At 43.3% G+C, this 19,425-nt stretch overlaps 1 protein-coding gene across 4 annotated transcripts; it reads left to right on the forward strand.

Annotated features, from left to right (window-relative positions):
* Window positions 1-2,886: 2,886 nt before the first annotated feature.
* znf207b (zinc finger protein 207, b) lies at window positions 2,887-18,738 on the forward strand. Of its 4 annotated transcripts, none has more exons than XM_079999863.1 (11): window positions 2,887-3,018; window positions 3,906-4,032; window positions 4,153-4,291; window positions 4,550-4,714; window positions 4,951-5,026; window positions 6,708-6,769; window positions 6,987-7,126; window positions 7,299-7,391; window positions 8,777-9,028; window positions 9,329-9,485; window positions 17,890-18,738. In XM_079999863.1, the coding sequence occupies exons 1-11, from the start codon at window positions 2,978-2,980 to the stop codon at window positions 18,039-18,041; spliced, it is 1,404 nt and encodes a 467-aa protein (XP_079855989.1). In that variant the 5' UTR covers window positions 2,887-2,977; the 3' UTR covers window positions 18,042-18,738. The 4 variants fall into 4 exon arrangements, with proteins under 4 accessions (XP_079855989.1, XP_079855990.1, XP_079855991.1 ...); XM_079999864.1 differs by having other exon boundaries at window positions 9,329-9,443; XM_079999865.1 differs by lacking the exon at window positions 17,890-18,738 and adding an exon at window positions 14,093-14,231.
* The last annotated feature ends 687 nt before the right edge of the window (window positions 18,739-19,425 follow it).

The raw sequence follows: 19,425 nt of genomic DNA on the forward strand, positions 1-19,425 counted from the left end.
AAATCTCCGATCCGCTGCACGTCACCATTTGCCGTTTCTTCAAACAAAACTGTGTTTTTATTTTAGATCATGTTTCCTATTTCCATGATCATCCATTTCCTAATTGGGAAAAAACAACAACAACAAAGAACACACACCGTGCATCCCCCCCCACTGACGCCACTGTCCTCAGATCACATTGTGCTTCGGGGCCCCCTTAAAGGCTTGGGCCGGCCCCGGTTCAGTGTTGCTATAGCTGCGTGGCGCGCTTCTTCAAGAAAACCTTTCAGTCGTGTTCAGCACTGTTTTAGCCTCAAACGTTTGCTTATAGCGTGTTGACGGTGGGATTTGTACCATCCTGGGCCACACAGGTGAAATCGAAGTGCCATTCACGCCCTCAGTTTAAAAAAAGAAACGTTGCCAAAATGTTAGGAAAAGCACTCGCCTAGGAGAAGAGCACACGGCCCGACAAGTGCTGCTCAAATGTGAGCAAAGCTGAGCCTCTTTTGAACTTATTTATGAAGAGTTTACATTGGGATTTGACGCTACCAGGCCCGTGGACTAGCGATAGATGGTGGACTTCACACTGACCCTTTGGAGATAACCAAGATTTTGCATTTCATGACTAATTAAGCTAAAATCCAACGGCAATGGTGAAGTAAGCAGCCGTGTCCAGTGGGAGGTCTGGGCCGATTTTGACCGACTGTCGTCTTTGTTTCATTACCGTAGAAGAGCACACATGCCTGACCTCAGCTACATCAGGGTTGGGGTTGGTTCTCTCTGTTTCAGGAGTTCGTCAGAGTTTCTAAAACAAGTTACAACGATTGTAGGTAAAAAAAAAAAAAGAAAAAAGTCACCCAGCGGTGGTACCGGGGTTCTTCCTTTAGTTCCATTCACCGTTTCTGTATTATCAGTTGATTTGAATTTGGACAGAACTGACCCCAACCTTTAGCGAGTCACAAACTGTACTGTACCTCACCTTGACCTCATGGCTTTGCAGAGAAATTAATATAATGAACGACAGATTGATATTTTAACATACCGTGGCTGTTTATTTTCCTTTATTTTCTTTTGTTACTGGGTGATACCTGTATGTTTCCGTAAAGTGTTCGGTTTGTCTGCTTTGTGATATGTATCTCTATAAACTGTGTAGCCTATTTAAAATAAAAATAAAAATATTTAGTTGAAGATGTACATAATAAGGGCTATGATACCTAACCGAGTGAAGAGTGAATCGCTGACACTATTTTGGCATTGTGCATATTTTGTAGATTTGATATGTACATACCGAAGTACATTAAACAATTTTTATAAAGAAACAAACGTATGAACTCTTTGTATTTTGTGTTCCAGCCTGTGCCACGCAGCATTCTCATTTACATGGGCAGCCAAGTGCCCTATTGTTGTCCAGACAATAGGCCTACCATTTATTTTTCTTCACAATAACGCAAACCCAGCCAGATTTTTTTCCTCCCATACTTTTCAGCTGATCTAGTGTTTCAGCAAACTCCGAAATAGAAAGTGTTTGTGCGCCCGGGGCCCTTTTCCTCAGCACCCGGCGAGGACAAGGGCCCGATAGAGAGCGGCCTTTTGTCCTCGCCGGCCTCTGCGTACGGCTGTGCCCTTGCACGTGTTGAGACGGTCCAGCTGATTCAAAACGCTTTTTTGACCTCCCCCCCCCCCCCCCCGAACGAAGTGCCTCAAACACACGGACCCGCGTCGCTCCCGTTCGGGCGCCAGCGGCGGAGGCCTCGACGCCCCCGCCGTGCGAAGGGAAGCCGTTCGGGACGAGCGGGTTCTGCGGCCGAAGAGCGCCTTCCGGGCCCGAGCGGGGACAAGAGCGAAGGCGCGAGCGTTTGAGGAGACGTCAGAGTGATCAATGACGTGCATCGCCCCGTGATTTATTCCGAGAGGGGAAGAGAAGAAGCTGTCGCCGGACGTCTCTTCAGTCCGGCCAGGATAACAATAGAAGCAGGTTTTTTTTTTGTTTCGTTTCTGGATGCATATGATGAAAAATTCATGAGGCGTCCAATGAGGCAGTTCATGGTCCCTGTTGTTCTTCCACTTCCATAAATCTTTTTCATAAGTAATATTTCAGGGGGGGGCGGGGGCTGAATGCGACTAAATTACATTCATACTTTACAGGGTTTTATGGTGCCGATTGAAAGGCACCATAAAACAGCGGTAGCTATACTTTTGGACCCGGTTTTGTTATTTGATTCACATTTTGACTGACTACAGTAAAGAGAGGCATGTTTTTTCCTGCTGTGAACAAAAGATAAGTCTGGGCTAATATTCCCTATGTGAACACCACTCCTAATTTCGGGGTATTTTGGGGTATGATAAAAAAAAAAAATGTGTGTGTGTGTGTGTGTGTGTGTGTGTGTGTGTGTCTTTGTTTGTTTGTTTGCTCAAGTTCATTCGGTGTCAATCGACACCCATCCATTTTACAGCAACACAGGTTATAATCATCTTAATTCTGTTGTTGCTCTTCAAAATTGGGGAGAGAAAAAAAAATGAAATCCAAACAAATAAATAAATACACACACATAAATAGTGAAACAAAACAATCTCAATAAAATAATAATAACACCCAAACAAATGCAACGCACCGTCGCCATCCAGCGCGCCGTGGCGGTGTTACAAGTTGTGACAGCGCATACCAAGAATACATTCACCTGGTTGATGTCACAAAGTATTGATGGATGAATGTGGAGCATCCTTGACGCGCACAGAGGCGAACAGAGGCGCCCGGACGCGCACAGAGGCGCACGCACACGCTTATCTTTAACCAAATAACGACCGTGTTCGTTGGCGTTCGTTCGGAAGAGCGCTTCCGGGTCTGGCGCACTGCATTGTGGGGGACAACGCCAAACACCTTGCCGTCGAAGGCGCCATTTTCGGCGTCGTCACTGGACTACAGCATGTCAGCGTCCCCCCGCGCAAGATAATAACTACGATTTAGGGTTCACACGACGTCTTTCGAGGTTCACGAGCCATGGGACGAAAAAAGAAGAAGCAGATGAAGCCATGGTGCTGGTATCCTTTGGACCGGGGTGGGATCAGTCGGGTAGTTGGGCTGGAGCGTGACAATAAGAAAGCGGGGCCTTCTAAGCTCCAGGATCAGCTTACCGCCAGCGAGCAGCTTTAGCTAATGCTAACATTTGCTAACGTTAGTGTGATGTGTCGCCGACCGCCTTAAAGAAGTTGCGGTTCTGCCGGTCATGGAATCATTTCAAATCAGATGAAATTCTGGCCACGGCGGTTTACATTTTTTATAGAGCATTTGTCGTCTTGATCGCAGAGCACAACAGGAAAGGTTTCGCCTCTAAGCTAGTTGGGTTACAGCCATCAATTGATCGTTCACGGCAGTAGCGACAGTAGTTAAGAGTGAAGAAAGCTTTCTCAGAGATAAAGTCTCTAACATACTCCTTCTCTAGTCGTATACATGTAAGTTTCTTTGTTTTAAAATATATATTGTGGCTATATGTTTAGCAACCTTCGCTATGGCTTGCCTATTTCTCCGGAATCGACTTGGCAGGATCAACGCGTGGGCGAGGTCTGAATTTAACAATTCACACCGAAATTTGTAACAATAAGAATAAAACAACAAACAATATACAATAACCCTGAAAGATGGCAAGTCACTATAAGAATATACACGACTATTAATAGTTTGCAGTCAGTATGACTTTGTGCAAGTTTGCATACAGATATGCACAATTTCCTTATGAAGTGCCTTAATCTCTGAAGTTATCCTTTAAAACAACCTCCAACTGCCCTTATGGAGTGCCCGTTATCGGGATAAATTACAGCTACCCTTCAGATCATTGATGGAATGTTTCTCGTGGTTGGAGAAACTGCACGTGTTTTGTTTTGAACGCGTTACCAGTTGCAGTTTGTGATCCTCAACTCAGATTTTGCAGGTACTGTAACCGAGACTTTGACGATGAGAAGATACTCATCCAACACCAAAAAGCCAAACACTTTAAGTGCCATATATGTCACAAGAAGTTGTACACAGGCCCAGGCTTGGCCATTCACTGCATGCAGGTGGGTACCATTCAGTACCTCAACTTGAAGATGCAATCTTAAGAGAGAGGGGGGGTGTCAGCATCTGCCTGCATCATTGTATCACAAAAGCATGTGTGATTCAAGTTGTGTGTGTTGTAGGTGCATAAAGAAACAATCGATGGTGTACCGAATGCCATACCTGGCAGGGTGGACATTGAGCTGGAGATCTATGGTATGGAGGGGATTCCAGAGAAAGACATGCAGGAGAGAAGACGAACGCTAGAACAGAAATCTCAAGGTAACGGTCACTGAAACAGTCCCTTCCTGGTAGTACATTTTCCATCTGATTGTGTGTTAAAAGAGAACGAAACTAAGAATGTTTTGAAAGGTGATATGAGGATAAGGCAACAAGAAAAATCCCATCTAGTGGGTGTTTTCTGTGGATATTTCAACTTAAAAGTCTTCCTTTCCAAAGTCTTTGCAAATACATAATTTAATTGTGTAAGTGTTTGATCCTCGCTTTGTAATTTTAGTATTTTGATGTGTGCATCTCCAGAGAGCCAGAAAAAGAAGCAGAACAATCAGGACGACTCGGACGAGGAAGATGATGACGACGAGCCCGGCCCGTCATTCCAGCATCCGGTTGCCGCTCAGCCGCAGCCGGGCTACAACCCTGCCATGGCCCAGCCCACTCAAGTGATGCCCCCTGCAGGATACCAAGGCAAGACCGCAGGTTTCGTTTTTAGAAATGTAACCATTGCTGAATTGACTTCTTTCAGCACTGAGCTTTTTCCACTTCAACAAAAATTATGTAATTGCTCTGGATTTATAAGAAAACAGTGAGAAAGTGCATGTGTTATGATTCCTGTACAATCGAACCCGCAACTAGGTTCACAAGTGAAAGCCAGATGCTGTGAAGAAATATCACAGCTCTCTTGTCTCACTGCTGGTTTCCAGGAATGCCTCCTATGATGCCCGGTGTTCCTCCCATGATGCACGGCATGCCCCCAGGCATGCATGGGATGCCACCTGGGTAGGAACCTAATATTGCATTTGATTTATGTGGTGCTTTTCTAGGTACCCAAAGATGCTTTACAGGGCAGGATACAAATAATTATTTAAATATATTTAGTAACTTCCTATCACTTTGCTTTTAATGCCATATTAAAGCTGATTTTATAGACTGACCTGTACAGTGTGATTCTCAGGGTTTGGCCATATATCAAATATTTCCTACCGGCCACAGTCAGCCCATCAACCAACGATTGCCAATATATTTGTGTTTTGCGAACCATTCTCACTGATCAGGCTCGCATAGAAAGTCTCCAATCTCCATCTCCACTTGGCCTTAGACAATTCTTTGCAACCGTCATGCAGAACAAAACTGGCAAAACCTGCGTTACTTTGGGCCAGCTTCAACACCATCCAAAAGCTGCACAAGGCTTGAAGCTGATTGGCTCTGTCCAAAAATATCTCTTCTGACTGGTGGACTGTGGTGGATAGTAATCAAGCTTCTGATTAGCTAAGCGTGACATCACTCATTGTGACATCAAAGAAGGAAATATGGTCTAATGCCTCTTGGCGATCAGGAGCGAACATTTCTCACAATGCAGTTTTTTAATTCTAAGGCATAAATTATTTTTGCAAATTTTTTATTAGACATATAATCCACTTAGTTTCTTCGTTTCTTTGATGATTGCTCCTAACGCTAGGTTTATACTTGTCCCGTGCGTGAGATGGCTGGTTGTGCCACCGCCATTGCACGTGGGTACCTGTGACATTGTGACACGAGGTTATGCACCTTAAACCTTGGTAAACTTGCCAAGAGGGGCATTCCCTGGAAATGCATTGTAAGCGATGGGAGATCAGCGTTTTGCTGTTTTATTTCTAATATGTTAGACATTGATCCGCAGTGCGTCAAATATGAAATTCAAAAGTCTACCAATTACTTTTTGACGTAGAGACAAACTAGTATAGGCAAACAGCTCGTTCAGGTTTAGTGATTTATTGTAAATTAACAGGGTCATTCCAAATTTCAGTTTACAAATAAAAGTTAATGTTTTTATTGGTATTTATGTACAGTTTCTTTTTAGAGTTTTGCGGTGAGGGAGTATAATTACACATTTGTGACTTTGAATCTACCACTCCGGCCAGAGTTTATCTGGTAATTACTGGATTTAGACCAGGAAAATCTGTTGGAAGTCCGACATATTTAAATCTCTCTGATCATAATGTCTCGTGAAAATAATTCCCTCTAAGCATAATTTGAATTAGTGCTGGGCGATAATAATCGCCATAATTTTTTTCCCTGTGTCAAAATGAAATAGACTTAACATTTAAATAAAAATGTGCGGGTTCAGCAGGTTGTAAGGGAAAGCCAATCAGTTTGGCCAATCTAAAGAGGTGACCTTTCACCTCTAACCAATCACGTTTGGCTATGTAGAATTAATCACATTTTTGTCATTTTAACCACCATGAACAGCAATTTCTCCTCTCCACGCAAACAAGCCATGTTTGCGTGCTGTCTAGCGTTTTCTCTGTTTACTACTTCCTGCTTCACAAAGTACTTTCTCTCAACTGCCACCCGGGGTTTCCCTGAACACTGCAACGGACAATGTGCCAGCTATAAGCGATCTTTGTGCGGGCGGCGAGCAATTTTATAACCAGGGCTTAATTGTTTATTGTCAACTTTCTGTTTGTTTCTTCTTCTGCAGCATGATGCAAATGGGAGGGATGATGCCCCCTATGATGCCGGGAATGCCTGGTATGCCCCCAGGTGAGCACAGGTTTAGTTATCTGAATGAACAGTGAACTATTGTCTTTAAGTTGGGTAATGTTGTGTTCTCATCATGCAGTGTTGCCAGATTTTTGCAACATGTTTTTCTTTCAGATAAAAAATATTTCCCTGTAAAAAGTCTCTGTTGTCTTGTTGAGGAACTGAGCACAGATTGTTTCATCACACTTCACCACTTTTTGGTTGTTTCTTCCCAAAGGAATGCCTCCTCACATGGCCCCCAGACCCGGCATGCCGGTCATGGCCCCGGTCCCCACAGCAGGAGGCCTGCCCAGCCGACCGGCCACACCTGCAGCTCAGCCGGCCGTCACCAAGCCGCTGTTCCCCAGCGCAGCGCAGGTGGGTCCCCACAAATAACCCCCCCCCCCAATCTTTCAGGGATTGACCTGATATCACAGCGGTGCTCTCATCTCTACTTGGTGGGGGCCTTTATATTTCAGCATTGTTTATGAATGCATCTCTCTGGTTCTACCTCACAGCGCTTCTCTCCTCTTCCTCCTCTGCTCTGCAGATGGGCTCTGCTGCTCTATGCAGCACCTCTTCCTCTCCCACGGCAGATCCCCCGCCTAGCTCCTCACAGCCTGTCTTCCCTAATGTGCCACAAGTACGCTGACAAGCAGCACGTGGGCTGTGGCTGCAGCATGTCGCTCATTTACTAACAGACATGCTAAAAAATACTCAAAAGTTGTAAATCCGGGAGCACACTGGTGTCAAAACGCTAATGCAGATGCAGGACTCTCCTGTGTTTCCCGTCAATGCTATTATATTATTATGAATTGTCAATGAATCCATCATCTTACAATGTGGAATCTTGTAGTTTAATTAGGATAAAACCCAGAAATAATCACAGTAATGTGGTCATCAGTTTGAGATAGATGGTGTGAGTTAGAAATATATTAAATAAAATTGTATAGCAATATCGTCCAACCTTATGCTAAGCATGTGCTTTGTGTATCTAGCATGTCTTATGTATGGGCAAGTTGTCGTTGCCATTTGGTTGACTATGACTTACACAACCAATTACCTCATTGGTCTGAATTGATCATTTGGCACGCAACCGAATGTGTTGACATGACTGTTGACCATGAAATGTTGTGTAACATTTGGCAATATTTCCTGCTTGGCGGGAAACGCATCATATTGTGCAGACATTTTCTTTTTGAAATGTTTTGTCTGCAGTTGGTGTTAACAGAGTTCCCATGTTTCATTCAACATACCATGGAATTGATTTAATTCAACATTATTTAATTACCAAGCTTATGCAACTGAATTTCTCTTGTCTCAGGCAACACAATGTGTTTTATTTAGGAGGTGCCCCACTTTTGTCTGGTCTGAGAAGACATTTTGAAAATAAATCAGTAATTAAGGTTTGGTTCTGTGGCACAAATATGATCTCACTTGACTGAGAAATACTCCTCAAAGTCCTTGACAAAGGATCAATATCTATGGTATGATATTAGAAACTGGGCGGTATTGGGTATTAACTGTCTGTTGTAGCGCTTGGCCTAAATTGCATGATAACTTCCTGATGACCAACAAATTGGTTGTCAGGAATTTTCAACAGGAAGACTGCAATCCAAGTAATCATTCTACCCAGGGCTGACACTAAACTTAAGAAGTGGTTGCCAAGTTGCATGCATCAGCTGTTGGTTGCCAAGACTGACAGAATGGTTGCCGTATTTTACTGTTTTTTTACAGTAAACCAATGCCTCAGAGTAACTAATTTTACTTGACAGAAGTGTCTTAATAGACGGAGGTCCATTTCTTACTTTTTATGGAAAGTGGTTGACAACGGGGCAACCAGACCGCACAAGACGGTTGACAGTGGCTACAATGGCCCAAATTAGGTCGCTTAGGACAGCTGGGAAACCGTTATTGTCTTGCCCTGCTGCCTCCGACCTGCATGATGTGAGCTTTTATGGGGAAAGGTAAATGCTAATCTGTTCTGACGGTCTTTCCTTTGTACTGACGCTGCGATCCTCCCTCCAGGCCCAGCAGAGTGCTACGGTGACCGCGGTGTCAAACTCAAACAGTGCAGCGGCCTCCAGCGAGCCTCTCAAAGCTACATTCCCCGCCTACACCCAGCCCCCTGCCTCTTCCTCATCCTCGTCCTCTTCTTCCTCTAACCCCTCTAGCGGCACTGTGGCCAAGCCCCCGGCCACAGTGGCCAGTAAGCCCGCCACCCTCACCACTACGAGTGCAACCAGTAAGTTGATCCACCCTGATGAGGATATCTCGCTGGTAAGTTGCTCCCAACTTTGCGTTTTGCCCTTTCACAGTAAGTAATGACTGCTCTGTGTTTAAGTGCGTTTTGCTTCTCAAACCCGGCAGTAATTGTTTCTGTCTGAGCCTTGATGTTACAACCCTTGAATAGAACATTTTAAACTTCCGCCATGAAAATGCTGTGTTTTATGCAAATTAGTTTTATTGGTCATTCTGTGCTGCAGTACACTTTGGGTGTTGATGTTTGCAATGAATTAAGCACACCGGTCTCGTGCTCCAGTCTGAGAGTTTTCGGTGTCCTTCCCCCCCACCCAACAGGAGGAGAGGAGGGCCCAGCTACCCCGCTACCAGCGGCTGATCCCCAGATCGGGTCAGGCCCACATCTCGGCTCCCCCCACAGCGGCCGTGGGCGGCATGATGCCCCCGCAGCAAGGTATGCCACCTCAGCAGCCTGGCATGAGACACCCCATGCACGGTAAGAGACGTCAATGTTGCCAAAAACTGAATACTGTGTACAGACGACGTAAAGCATAGGGCTGCAGGAACTAAATTGTAATTTTAATTGAATATTAAAAAAGAAATTATTTGAAAGCTGAAATTGCCATTTGATTGTGTATTTATTTCATAAATAAATTGATTATAAATGTTTTGGCTAACGTTAGTGAATCAATTCACGTGATGAGCAATAAAGTTCAATATAAGTTCATCCAGTTTGTTGCACAGTGAACGCACATTACACGTGAGCACACCGGAGCGTTTCATTGTGTGTACGGGTGAGAGTGCGGCTTCGACCAGAATGTCCAGTAATTCCACTGATGTGGCAATGAAAGTTGGAAATTAACCCGACCATCAGCGACGGAATGTCCTCTAGTGCAGAGGTTTCTGAACCACCGGCTCGTGGACAGTGCCGGGCCTCGGGGCATTTGCCAACGGGCCATGAGAAAGCGGTCCGGATTTTTTCACGAGCCATCTGCCATCTGCTCCGCAGCGGAGCAGCAGCAGGAAACTGAGTAAATTAAATGCATCTAGAGTTTTTATTTGCTTTGTTTGGAGGAAAGATGGCTCTGGTTGGACCTGCGGGACTGTGCTTAACCCCCCCGTTCTAAATTTGAGCGTTAAAAATTTGAATCTTAAAATAATAAAGCATACAAATTTGAATGGGGATAAAGGAATATCTTCACCCCTAGTTAAGGATCTGAGCGTTGTGATTGGGTTTTAAAATCCCTTGCCGTGTTTTTGTTTACTTTTGTCACACTGGACCACAGAAAACAGGCGAGACATTCTTCTGGAGAGAATGCACACATCAATCTGTATAATAAGAATAGCATGCTTCTTCGTGTCAAACACGCGTGTGCGTCTCCGCAAACATGGCGAGCCCATCCATCTGTACAACGTGCACCTGCCGACATGTTGACAGATGGGAAGACTCCGTGTGTGTGTGTGTGTGTGTGTGTGTGTGTGTGTGTGTGTGTGTGTGTGTGTGTGTGTGTGTGTGTGTGTGTGTGTGTGTGTGTGTGTGTGTGTGTGTGTGTGTGTGTGTGTGTGTGTGTTCCGGGCCAATAACCCAGAAGCCTATAACTTGTTTGTACACTTTCGCTCACACAAGGAAGACACAGGGCCAACAATAACATGGGTGTGTGTTAGTGATGCAAGGTGTTAAAATATTTTTTTTTTTTTTAGTGTGGTCGACCATATGTTACTACTCTAGTCTAATGCTCTGTGTGTATGACTGTGGTGGGAGACAGGGGTTCAAGTTCACTGGTTGGGTTTTAAAATGTACATAAGTTCATCTGATTAGAGGGGGGTGTCCAGGATAGTGGATATTTCAAATATTATTTTCCGTTATTTATTTATACGTATATACACTCACCGGCCACTTTATTAGGTACACCTTGCTAGTACCGGGTTATACCCCCTTTTGCCTTCAGAACTGCCTTAATTCTTAGTGGCATAGATTCAACACAGTGTTGGAAACATTCCTCAGAGTTTTTGGTCCATATTGACATGGTAGCATCACGCAGTTGCTGCAGGTTTGTCGGCTGCACATCCATGATGCGAATCTCCCGTTCCACCACATCACAAAGGTGCTCTAGTGGATTGAGATCTAGTGACTGTGGAGGCCATTGGAGTACAGTAAATTCATTGTCATGTTCAAGAAACCAGTTTGAGACGACTTGAGCTTTGGGACATGGTGCATTATCCTACTGGAAGTAGCCATCAGAAGATGAGTACACTGTGGTCATAAAGGGATGGACATGGTCAGCAACAATAGTCAGGTATGCTGTGACGTTTAAACCATGCTCAATTGTTACTAAGGGGCCCAAAGTGTGCCAGGAAATATCCCCCACACCATTAGACCACCACCACCAGCCTGAAGCCTTGATACAAGGCAGGATGGATCCATGCTTTAATGTTGTTTAAGCCAAATTCTGACCCTACCATCTGAATGTCGCAGCTGAAATTGAGACCAGATCACGCAACGTTTTTCCAATCTTCTAGTGTCCATTTTTGGTGAGCCTGTGCGAACTGTAGCCTCAGTTTCCTGTTCTTAGCTGACAGGAGTGGCACCCGGTGTGGCCTTTGGCTGCTGTAGCCCATCTGCTTCAATGTTGGACGTGTTGTGCGTTCAGAGATGGTATTCTGCATGCCTTGGTTGTAACGAGTGGTTATTTGAGTTGCTATTGCCTTTCTATCGTCTCGAACCAGTCTGCCCATTCTCCTCTGACATCAACGACATTTTCGTCCACACAACTGCCGCTCACTGGGTATTTTCTCTTTTTTCGGACCATTCTCTGTAAACCCTAGAGATGGTTGTGCATGAAAATCAGCAGTTTTTGAAATACTGAGACCAGCCCGTCTGGCACCAACAACCATGCCACGTTCAAAGTCACTTAAATCCCCTTTCTTCCCCATTCTGAGGCTTGGTTTGATCTTCAGCAAGTCATTATTTCAAACTCGGTTTACAATAAAAATTAATTAAAAAAAAAAAAAAACAGTAATACAGTTGGTCATTTTTTGTGCATAACAGTATTTTTCACACATAAATAATAATTGTGAAATAACTGAAACTTATTTAAACCTCACGGTCAGACCAGTGCGTCTGGGCGAGGGAGGAGCTGTCGTGACTAAAAATGTCCAGACCTTGGCCAGTAATAAGTCTGGATCTCTGGATGACGTTTCTAGCTGTTCTGGCCTCAAATAGAAGGAAAAACACTGGAACCGACCAGGCTCTGGTGTGCAAAGGTTTGTGTATCCGAGCGTCAAGTACAGCAATAAACATTGAGAGGGACTCCGGAGTCCACCCTGACTAATCAAACCTTTTGGGCTTCCTTTTATACCCAAGATGTTCCCTCCTCCTAGTACATGCTCTGCCCCTTTCAGTGCAGGGAACTAGTTATAGTCCCGTTACCAGGGTTTTTCAATTTTTGGGGGTGAGTTTTAAAGAACCAATCACAGCCTTTGTGGGGGTGAGTCAATCGCAGCTCACCGTCCTGTTACCATCCCTTTTCTTGGAAGAGGGCCCTCTCTATGATTCCTAGAACTCCTGCGCCAAATATGGGCATGCTTCCTTTTCCCACTGGTGCTCTGCCCAGTCATGTCCCAGCTTGTCCTCCAGAAGTTGCGAACCACCACCCAGTCACCTGGACATGTAGATGTCCTTCTAGTGGGACGGGTAGGGTGGCTTTGATTTGGGCATATAGACCTAAACACTTGGGTGAGGGAGACACATTATGACAACATTGTTGGGTCTAGGTCCAAGATTGTAAAAGTGGGGTACATGGAATAATTCTGTGATTCCCAAACAGTTATGTTGAATAGCCGACTACAGTCTCATTACCAAAATAAATGCATGCCCCCTAGTGTAACAACAGAATTATATTATCATGTCAATAGAATATCGATTAGACTACAAAATATCAGAGTGTAAATCATGCAGGGTTTTCAAATTCTCCCGGATTGCATTTCTCGAATGTTGCCTGAACATAATCCCGTCTACACAATCCGTTAATTAAGTTAATCTAAAAGTGATTACTACTCACTGGACAATCTGATCACTACTGGGTTTATGTGATAAAACTCATGTGTGGCTTTTGTTGACAGCACTTGGAACAGAATGCAGAAATCGGTGGTAGAAATGTTTACTTCTCTAACTATCCCCCCTTTTTGACAAATGGTACTTAACATATGTCAAACAATCAAAGCAATGAAAAACTAGCGGGAGAGATACGGCTCCCTCTGCAGATCATACAGTACCAGGTGGCTCTGCCACTCCAGACTTTGGTTTGCCACAACAATAGTTCAGTGCGGAATGGCTGTTAGTAGAGGAAAAACAAGATTAGTGAGGAACCCTGTGTCCGCATCTGAGAGGAGCAATATCAGGTTTGGTGACTTTGTTAGCTGCCTTGGCTCCAACATTTCCTATAGAGATGGGGTCAAGTTCGTTAATGTAAATAACACAAATAGGTCGATCAGAATTGGAGTGTTATGACATCAAAACATTTAACAATGTCCTCTATATCTCATTAATCAGCCACAACTCACCGTATCACATTGGCCCATACACATTCATGGAATCAAAATAAAACAAAAGACAGTTTATAACGGATAGAAAACACAAACACAGCCAGCAGTACAAAATAGACAAACATTGATTCATTCAAAAAACATGACGGACAGACAGACAAAACTAATATCTTCCTAATAGTTGTACTCAGGGTCTACATCATCGTAGTTTAACTTTTCAAGAGCTTCAGTAGCAAGATCTGGGCGGGGCGAAGCCACAACAGCTATCGCTGCCAAGCAGTCATGTGACTCTCCATAAGAGGAGGAAATGTAGCTGGAGTAGGAGTAGTGCACCACCTCAAGGTGACATGAGCGAAATGAAAATTGCACATGTTGATGGCTGTTGCCTGAGAGAAATGATTTGAACGATTTGCTCCGTAGCAAGATAAAGGCTACAGCATGTAATCAACCCGATGACCCCGGCACGAAGTTTTCAAACATAGTATTCAAGAAGACGTAATTAATCTCCATAAGATTTTAACAACACAACTAACATAAACCCATCTCCCTCATCCACAGTTAACACAATCCAGCAACCCCAATGGAGCAGGTGCAAAAGCTTGTTTGAAAGCAACAAAAGCGTTCTTCTGTGTAATGGCTGAGCGAACGTTGCCCCATTCCATGATCCGAAAACAACAATCACTAAAGCCCAGACAAGGCCATGCCAGGGTGGGACCCTGAGGAGAAGATAAATAATTAAAATAAATGTCATGACTCAAATAGTGAACGTTCTTGTGTCCCTGATAGCGTCATAAGAAAAAATAAACTGTTACCATGTGATCTTGTTCTAAGTGTTTTAGGAAGTCCTGTGTATCTATGTGTCTGTGTATCACAAGCAGATCAATAAACCATCAACATTCAAATTAATGTGCTGCCATTTATAAACTCAAAATTAGCCAAGATAAATTGGCTGTGGCAGAAAAAACAAAACTGGGAGCTCCACACAACTTCAACAACAACTTATTGAACGAGAAAGGGTAAGGAAAAATATTGCTCTTCACATTCCAAAACATTTTAAAATTTTGCATTCAGTACTATATTCCTTTTTCTTCTTTCGGCTGCTCCCGTTAGGGGTCGCCACAGTGGATCATCTTCCGCCACAGCCTTCAATACCTTCTGTTCTGCGCATCTTCCTCCCTTACACCAACCGCCTGCATGTCCTCCCTCACCACATCCATAAACCTTCTCTTTGGCCTTCTTCTTTTCCTCTTGCCTGGCAGCTCCATCCTCAGCGTCCTTCTCCCAATGTAACTCTCATCTCTCCTACACACGTGTCCAAACCATCTCAATCTGGCCTCTCTCACATTTCCTCCAAACTGTGCATCCTGAGCTGTCCCTCTAATGTACTCATCCTTAATCCTGTCCATCCTTGTCACTCCCAATGAAAATCTCAACATCCTCAACTCTGCCACCTCCAGTTCAGCCACCTGCCTTTTGGTCAGTGCCACCGCCTCTAAACCGTACAACATAGCTGGTCTCGTAGACCTTCCCCTTCACTCTTGCTGGACAGCTAATAAATGCCAACAATAAGCCTGAGATCTCAGCAGTCATCAAGCTAATAGAAGCCTGACTGGCATTGATCAGTAACATTTGGTCAACTATCCATTATCTCAGTCAATTTGTGTCACCTAACCTAAAAAAAAAAATCACATGAATTATGCGTTAAGCTTTGAACTGCACCTCATGGCCAGGGAGTATTCAAATATGTCACATCATCCTGCAGTCCGATTATAGAAAAATGATTTTTATTGGTTATTTGGCATTTACAATCAAGTGAACACCTTTACTTAAAAAATATACATATGGCATTAACATAGCCAGCATTCAAATTGAGACCATCTAAAACCATAGAAGGGCTATTATTAATATATTCAACACAATCAATGAAGCAATCACTTCTATCAATAATCTGTGCCGAATCCTCTTGGTACTTAATGATTTAATTTGATAACTATTCGAGCCATTTCCTAAAATGTTGAAAATTATTTAATTTAAATTCACCAATAATTTTACTATTTTTCTTAGAACATTTAAAAATCTGTGTACTATCAGGATAGACAGATTGATAAAACAATGGCTGCGAACACACACAAAAGTAACCCTCCGGGGATCACAAAGATATAATTTCCAGCAAGACTTGAAGCAATCCCACAGCTCCCAGAAAAGTTCTGCTGCCAATTGGAGCAGAAAAACATTCCGATTGCAGTCATTCAGTTTGATGTTTTGTCTGATTCAGTGACATCGCTGAATGCAGGTCCAGGGGAGCACAGTTGGCCAGGGTCCCCAACTATGCGCAACACCCTTTTCAATTGGGCGTTTGTGGCACTCGATGGCCAAACACTTTGTGTTCGTCAGTGGAGGGAAGGAGCAGCAGAAGTCGACGCTTGCATTTCATTTCACTTGCTAAGTAATTTGTTCAAGGTAATAAGTGTTATGCCAATATGTGTTAGGGATGTTGACAATCAATCTACTATTGATTAATTGCTAATACAATTAAGATTTTGTCTTCTCAATAAGAACTAAACTATCTGCCACCTTATTGTGAAAATGAGTTCTTTGGGTGAAGGACCTTTTTGAGGGGGGAAAAAAGAAATACAGAGCCAGAAAGTAGTAGTACTCACTGGAATGACAAGGGGCAGTCAAGAAAAAAATGCCCAATGGAGCAAGAAGTAGTAGAAGTAGGTGGAGGCTTTCGGAAGAACGGACCAACCGAGTTTTTGTACCAACCATGCAATTCTTGGTCAAAATTCATAGCGACGAAATGCCATCTGAAACTATGCCAATTTTAGATTTTTTTTATTTTTATTATTATATACATATTATTGTAATTTAATGACGGAAAACAAATACGAGACAATACAGTACATTTATTCTGTATTTAAACGGCATCCCACAGATTGGATCAGATTCTATGATCTTGTGCTTGTGGTTCTGTAACCTCCTCGCTCACTCAACTACTACTGATATGCAGTGCAGCGGTACTTTATTATCCACGAGGTGTAATGCTGCATTGCTGAGGTAAAACGGGAAGTGGGGGAGTTATAATAAAGCACTAATTTTGGCCGTAATGTTTACATATAAAACGTGACTGGTGGCAGTGACCGGAATCGGTGTCAAATATATCAGACTCTGAGCTGGTCAAATTTACAGCTCGACACTGCTCATGTACTGTACTGGTAAAAGTTCTCCGATACTCACACCCAATACCAATGTAATGTAGTGTAGTTGACGCTCAAAAAAGAGCGAAAGAAACAGTCGGCTGTTTGGCGCTACTTCAAGGTAAATGAAGATTGGATCAATTATCTATTCATCGGCTGGCGATATTCCAAAATTGTACTGTATTTGTACAGTATTGTACAGTATTGTGTAATACTTTTTCTTCACGAGTCGTTTGATTTGATTCAGGTGGTTTAATGCACGGTGAGTGTGTGCGTGTGTGCGTGTGTGCGTGTGTGCGTGTGTGCGTGTGTGCGTGTGTGTGTGTGTGTGTGTGTGTGTGTGACTAAGACTGAGACCAGGGTTCTGCAACCTTTAGCAACATCCATCTACAATGACTACTTACTGACAGCTCTGACAGTTTTCACTTTATTTTACATTTTGGAAATATATAATTACAGGTTAATGACTTGTAGGCTATTCAATCAATATAAAGTAGATAGGAAAACAAGAGCTTACGTCTGCCTGATTATTTCCAAAAATAATAATGGCAAAAGTTTGTAAATCATATTTTTATGATTATTTATTACAAATTAAACTGAATGGTCATACATAACATTACTGGGCGCAAAACTTGTCTCCGCTGAGCAAACCTCCTGGCTAGCTCGCAGCGTTGGCTGTGAATGTAAATTATTCTGTCCAATGATAACCGAATAACAACACGGTTTTCCTTCCGTCCAGCCTAGCTTAGGCCTCCTCCTTGCAGTGATAGCTAGATAGCTCATGGAAAAGAAAACTCAACCACTGGTTGCTAGAGGCTGCTGTGTTGGCGTGCTGACTGAGCCTGCTGTCCATTTCAGGCGCCAGCAATGTGACGGGTGTAGTAGCCTAGCAACCCAGATGCACATTTTGACTGATGAAATGCATTTATATATGAACATTTTCTTTTATGTGGCATAAATGTTTTTACAAATACAAAATCTCAAATAACAAAGAGCAGAGTATTCTATTTTGTCATAGCCAAGGAGCCAATGGGGAGGGCTTATAGAGCTGCAGGTTGCCTACCACTGGTCTAGAGCAATGGTCCATTGAATGGAAAAAGGTTGGACTGTGTTGGTGATTAATTTGTGCCTCTAACCTGCTGCATGTCTCTCCCCCAGGTCAGTATGGTGCCCCCCCACAGGGAATGCCTGGCTACATGCCCGGAGGGATGCCTCCATATGGGCAGGTCCCCCACATGGTGCCCCCCTACCAGGGGGGAGCCCCCATGGGCATGAGGCCCCCAGTCATGTCTCCAGCCGGGCGCTACTGAAGCCGCAGCGCAGCCCCCTCACTAGGTTTGGAGGTTTACACCTTTCTCTCATCCTTGTGGTTTTTCAAAGCTAGACACAAGATAATGAGCGATAGGAGTGGTGCCGGCGAAGACGTAAACTCAACCATTAATGCAAAGTCACACATGGACGCTAAACGCAGGAAAACTACAACAAAAAGTCCATGAGGAGTTTTTTCTGTTTTGAGTACCTGTGAGGAGATATATTTTCACCCTTCTGTTTCACTCAGGTTTGTGGAAGTGAAGTATGTTTTAAATGATTCATACTGTTTGTCTTTTTTTTTTTTTTTTTTTTTTTTTTTTTTTTTAAGCTGCTGGAATTACATGACCGAACCCACTTACAAAGGCAAGTTTCCTTAGTGAACATAAACTTTGTTTTTTTGTTGTTTTTTTGTTTTTTTTGCTTTTTCCCCCTCTGTTTTTCTTTGCTAGTGTTTCTGACACCCTCACAGCACACCTAGGTGCTGTTGGACTTGCGTCCCCAACCATGTTTGGTGAGGGTGTCGGGACGTCAGACCTAATGTTCCAACTTAAGTAGTGCAACTGATCGTCAACCAACCAGCTTTACTGATTACAGGTTTATTCTTGACGGTATTCCATGGTCAAAAAGGGTAACTGTATCGATCCTCTGTAATGTTTTAAGAATCTATGTTGTAATAAAGCCCACCTTTGAAAGACAGTGCTGGTTTGTCCTTTTGCTACGGAGGAGGAGGATGTTGGTGAAGGTGTGTATTGGTGATTTTTATTAATTTTTTAGTAAACCCTTGGACTGGCGTCGGCTATTGTTTGACTATTGCCATCGTTTTCCTGGAAGTGCAGGTGTCATGGGTTTGTCACTACTGTGATGTCATTTCCAGCAGGATTTTGAAAATGTGTGCTGCCACAAAATAAGGTACAGTGTGTCGTAATGATGAACGATGAATTGTATTTTCATCTTGGTGATGTGAACATGCACGATACAAACATCACAAAAGACTGCCTGAAACAAGATGAATAACATTCTATTGCACCATGCGTTCACTCTCTGAAGCAGCCTTTTTGTTTTTTCTCTCTTCAACAAAAAAGGTTGATAAGGATGTATTGATCCGATATTTTTGGGCTGATGAATTTTGTGAAACACACATGTTGTGCTTGTAGGCGCTACCAGTGTATCCACCGCTCATTGACGACGTCGTAAAGCAGCGGCGACATCGAAGGAGCATGGCTTGGCTGCGGTGTGGAATTATTTAAAGATGGGAGTGCAAAAGCAACACAGTGGAGCAGCTTATTTATGGAGTTAGTAATATGAATTTATGAATTTTTTATTTCAACATTTCTGTTTAGAAGATATTTTAAATGGGACGGGGGAAAAAAAATCCATTTTATT

Source organism: Zeus faber (assembly GCF_960531495.2).
Source record: "Zeus faber genome assembly, chromosome: 4".
NCBI lineage: Eukaryota > Metazoa > Chordata > Actinopteri > Zeiformes > Zeidae > Zeus > Zeus faber.

Excerpts from the sequence above, each read along its gene's own strand:
- znf207b (XM_079999863.1), top strand. The coding sequence starts at position 2,978 with ATGGGACGAAAAAAGAAGAAGCAGATGAAGCCATGGTGCTG. Across the intron at positions 5,027-6,707 it reads ATGCATGGGATGCCACCTGG|CATGATGCAAATGGGAGGGA; the intron begins GTAGGAACCTAA and ends CTTCTTCTGCAG. Across the intron at positions 6,770-6,986 it reads AATGCCTGGTATGCCCCCAG|GAATGCCTCCTCACATGGCC; the intron begins GTGAGCACAGGT and ends TTCTTCCCAAAG.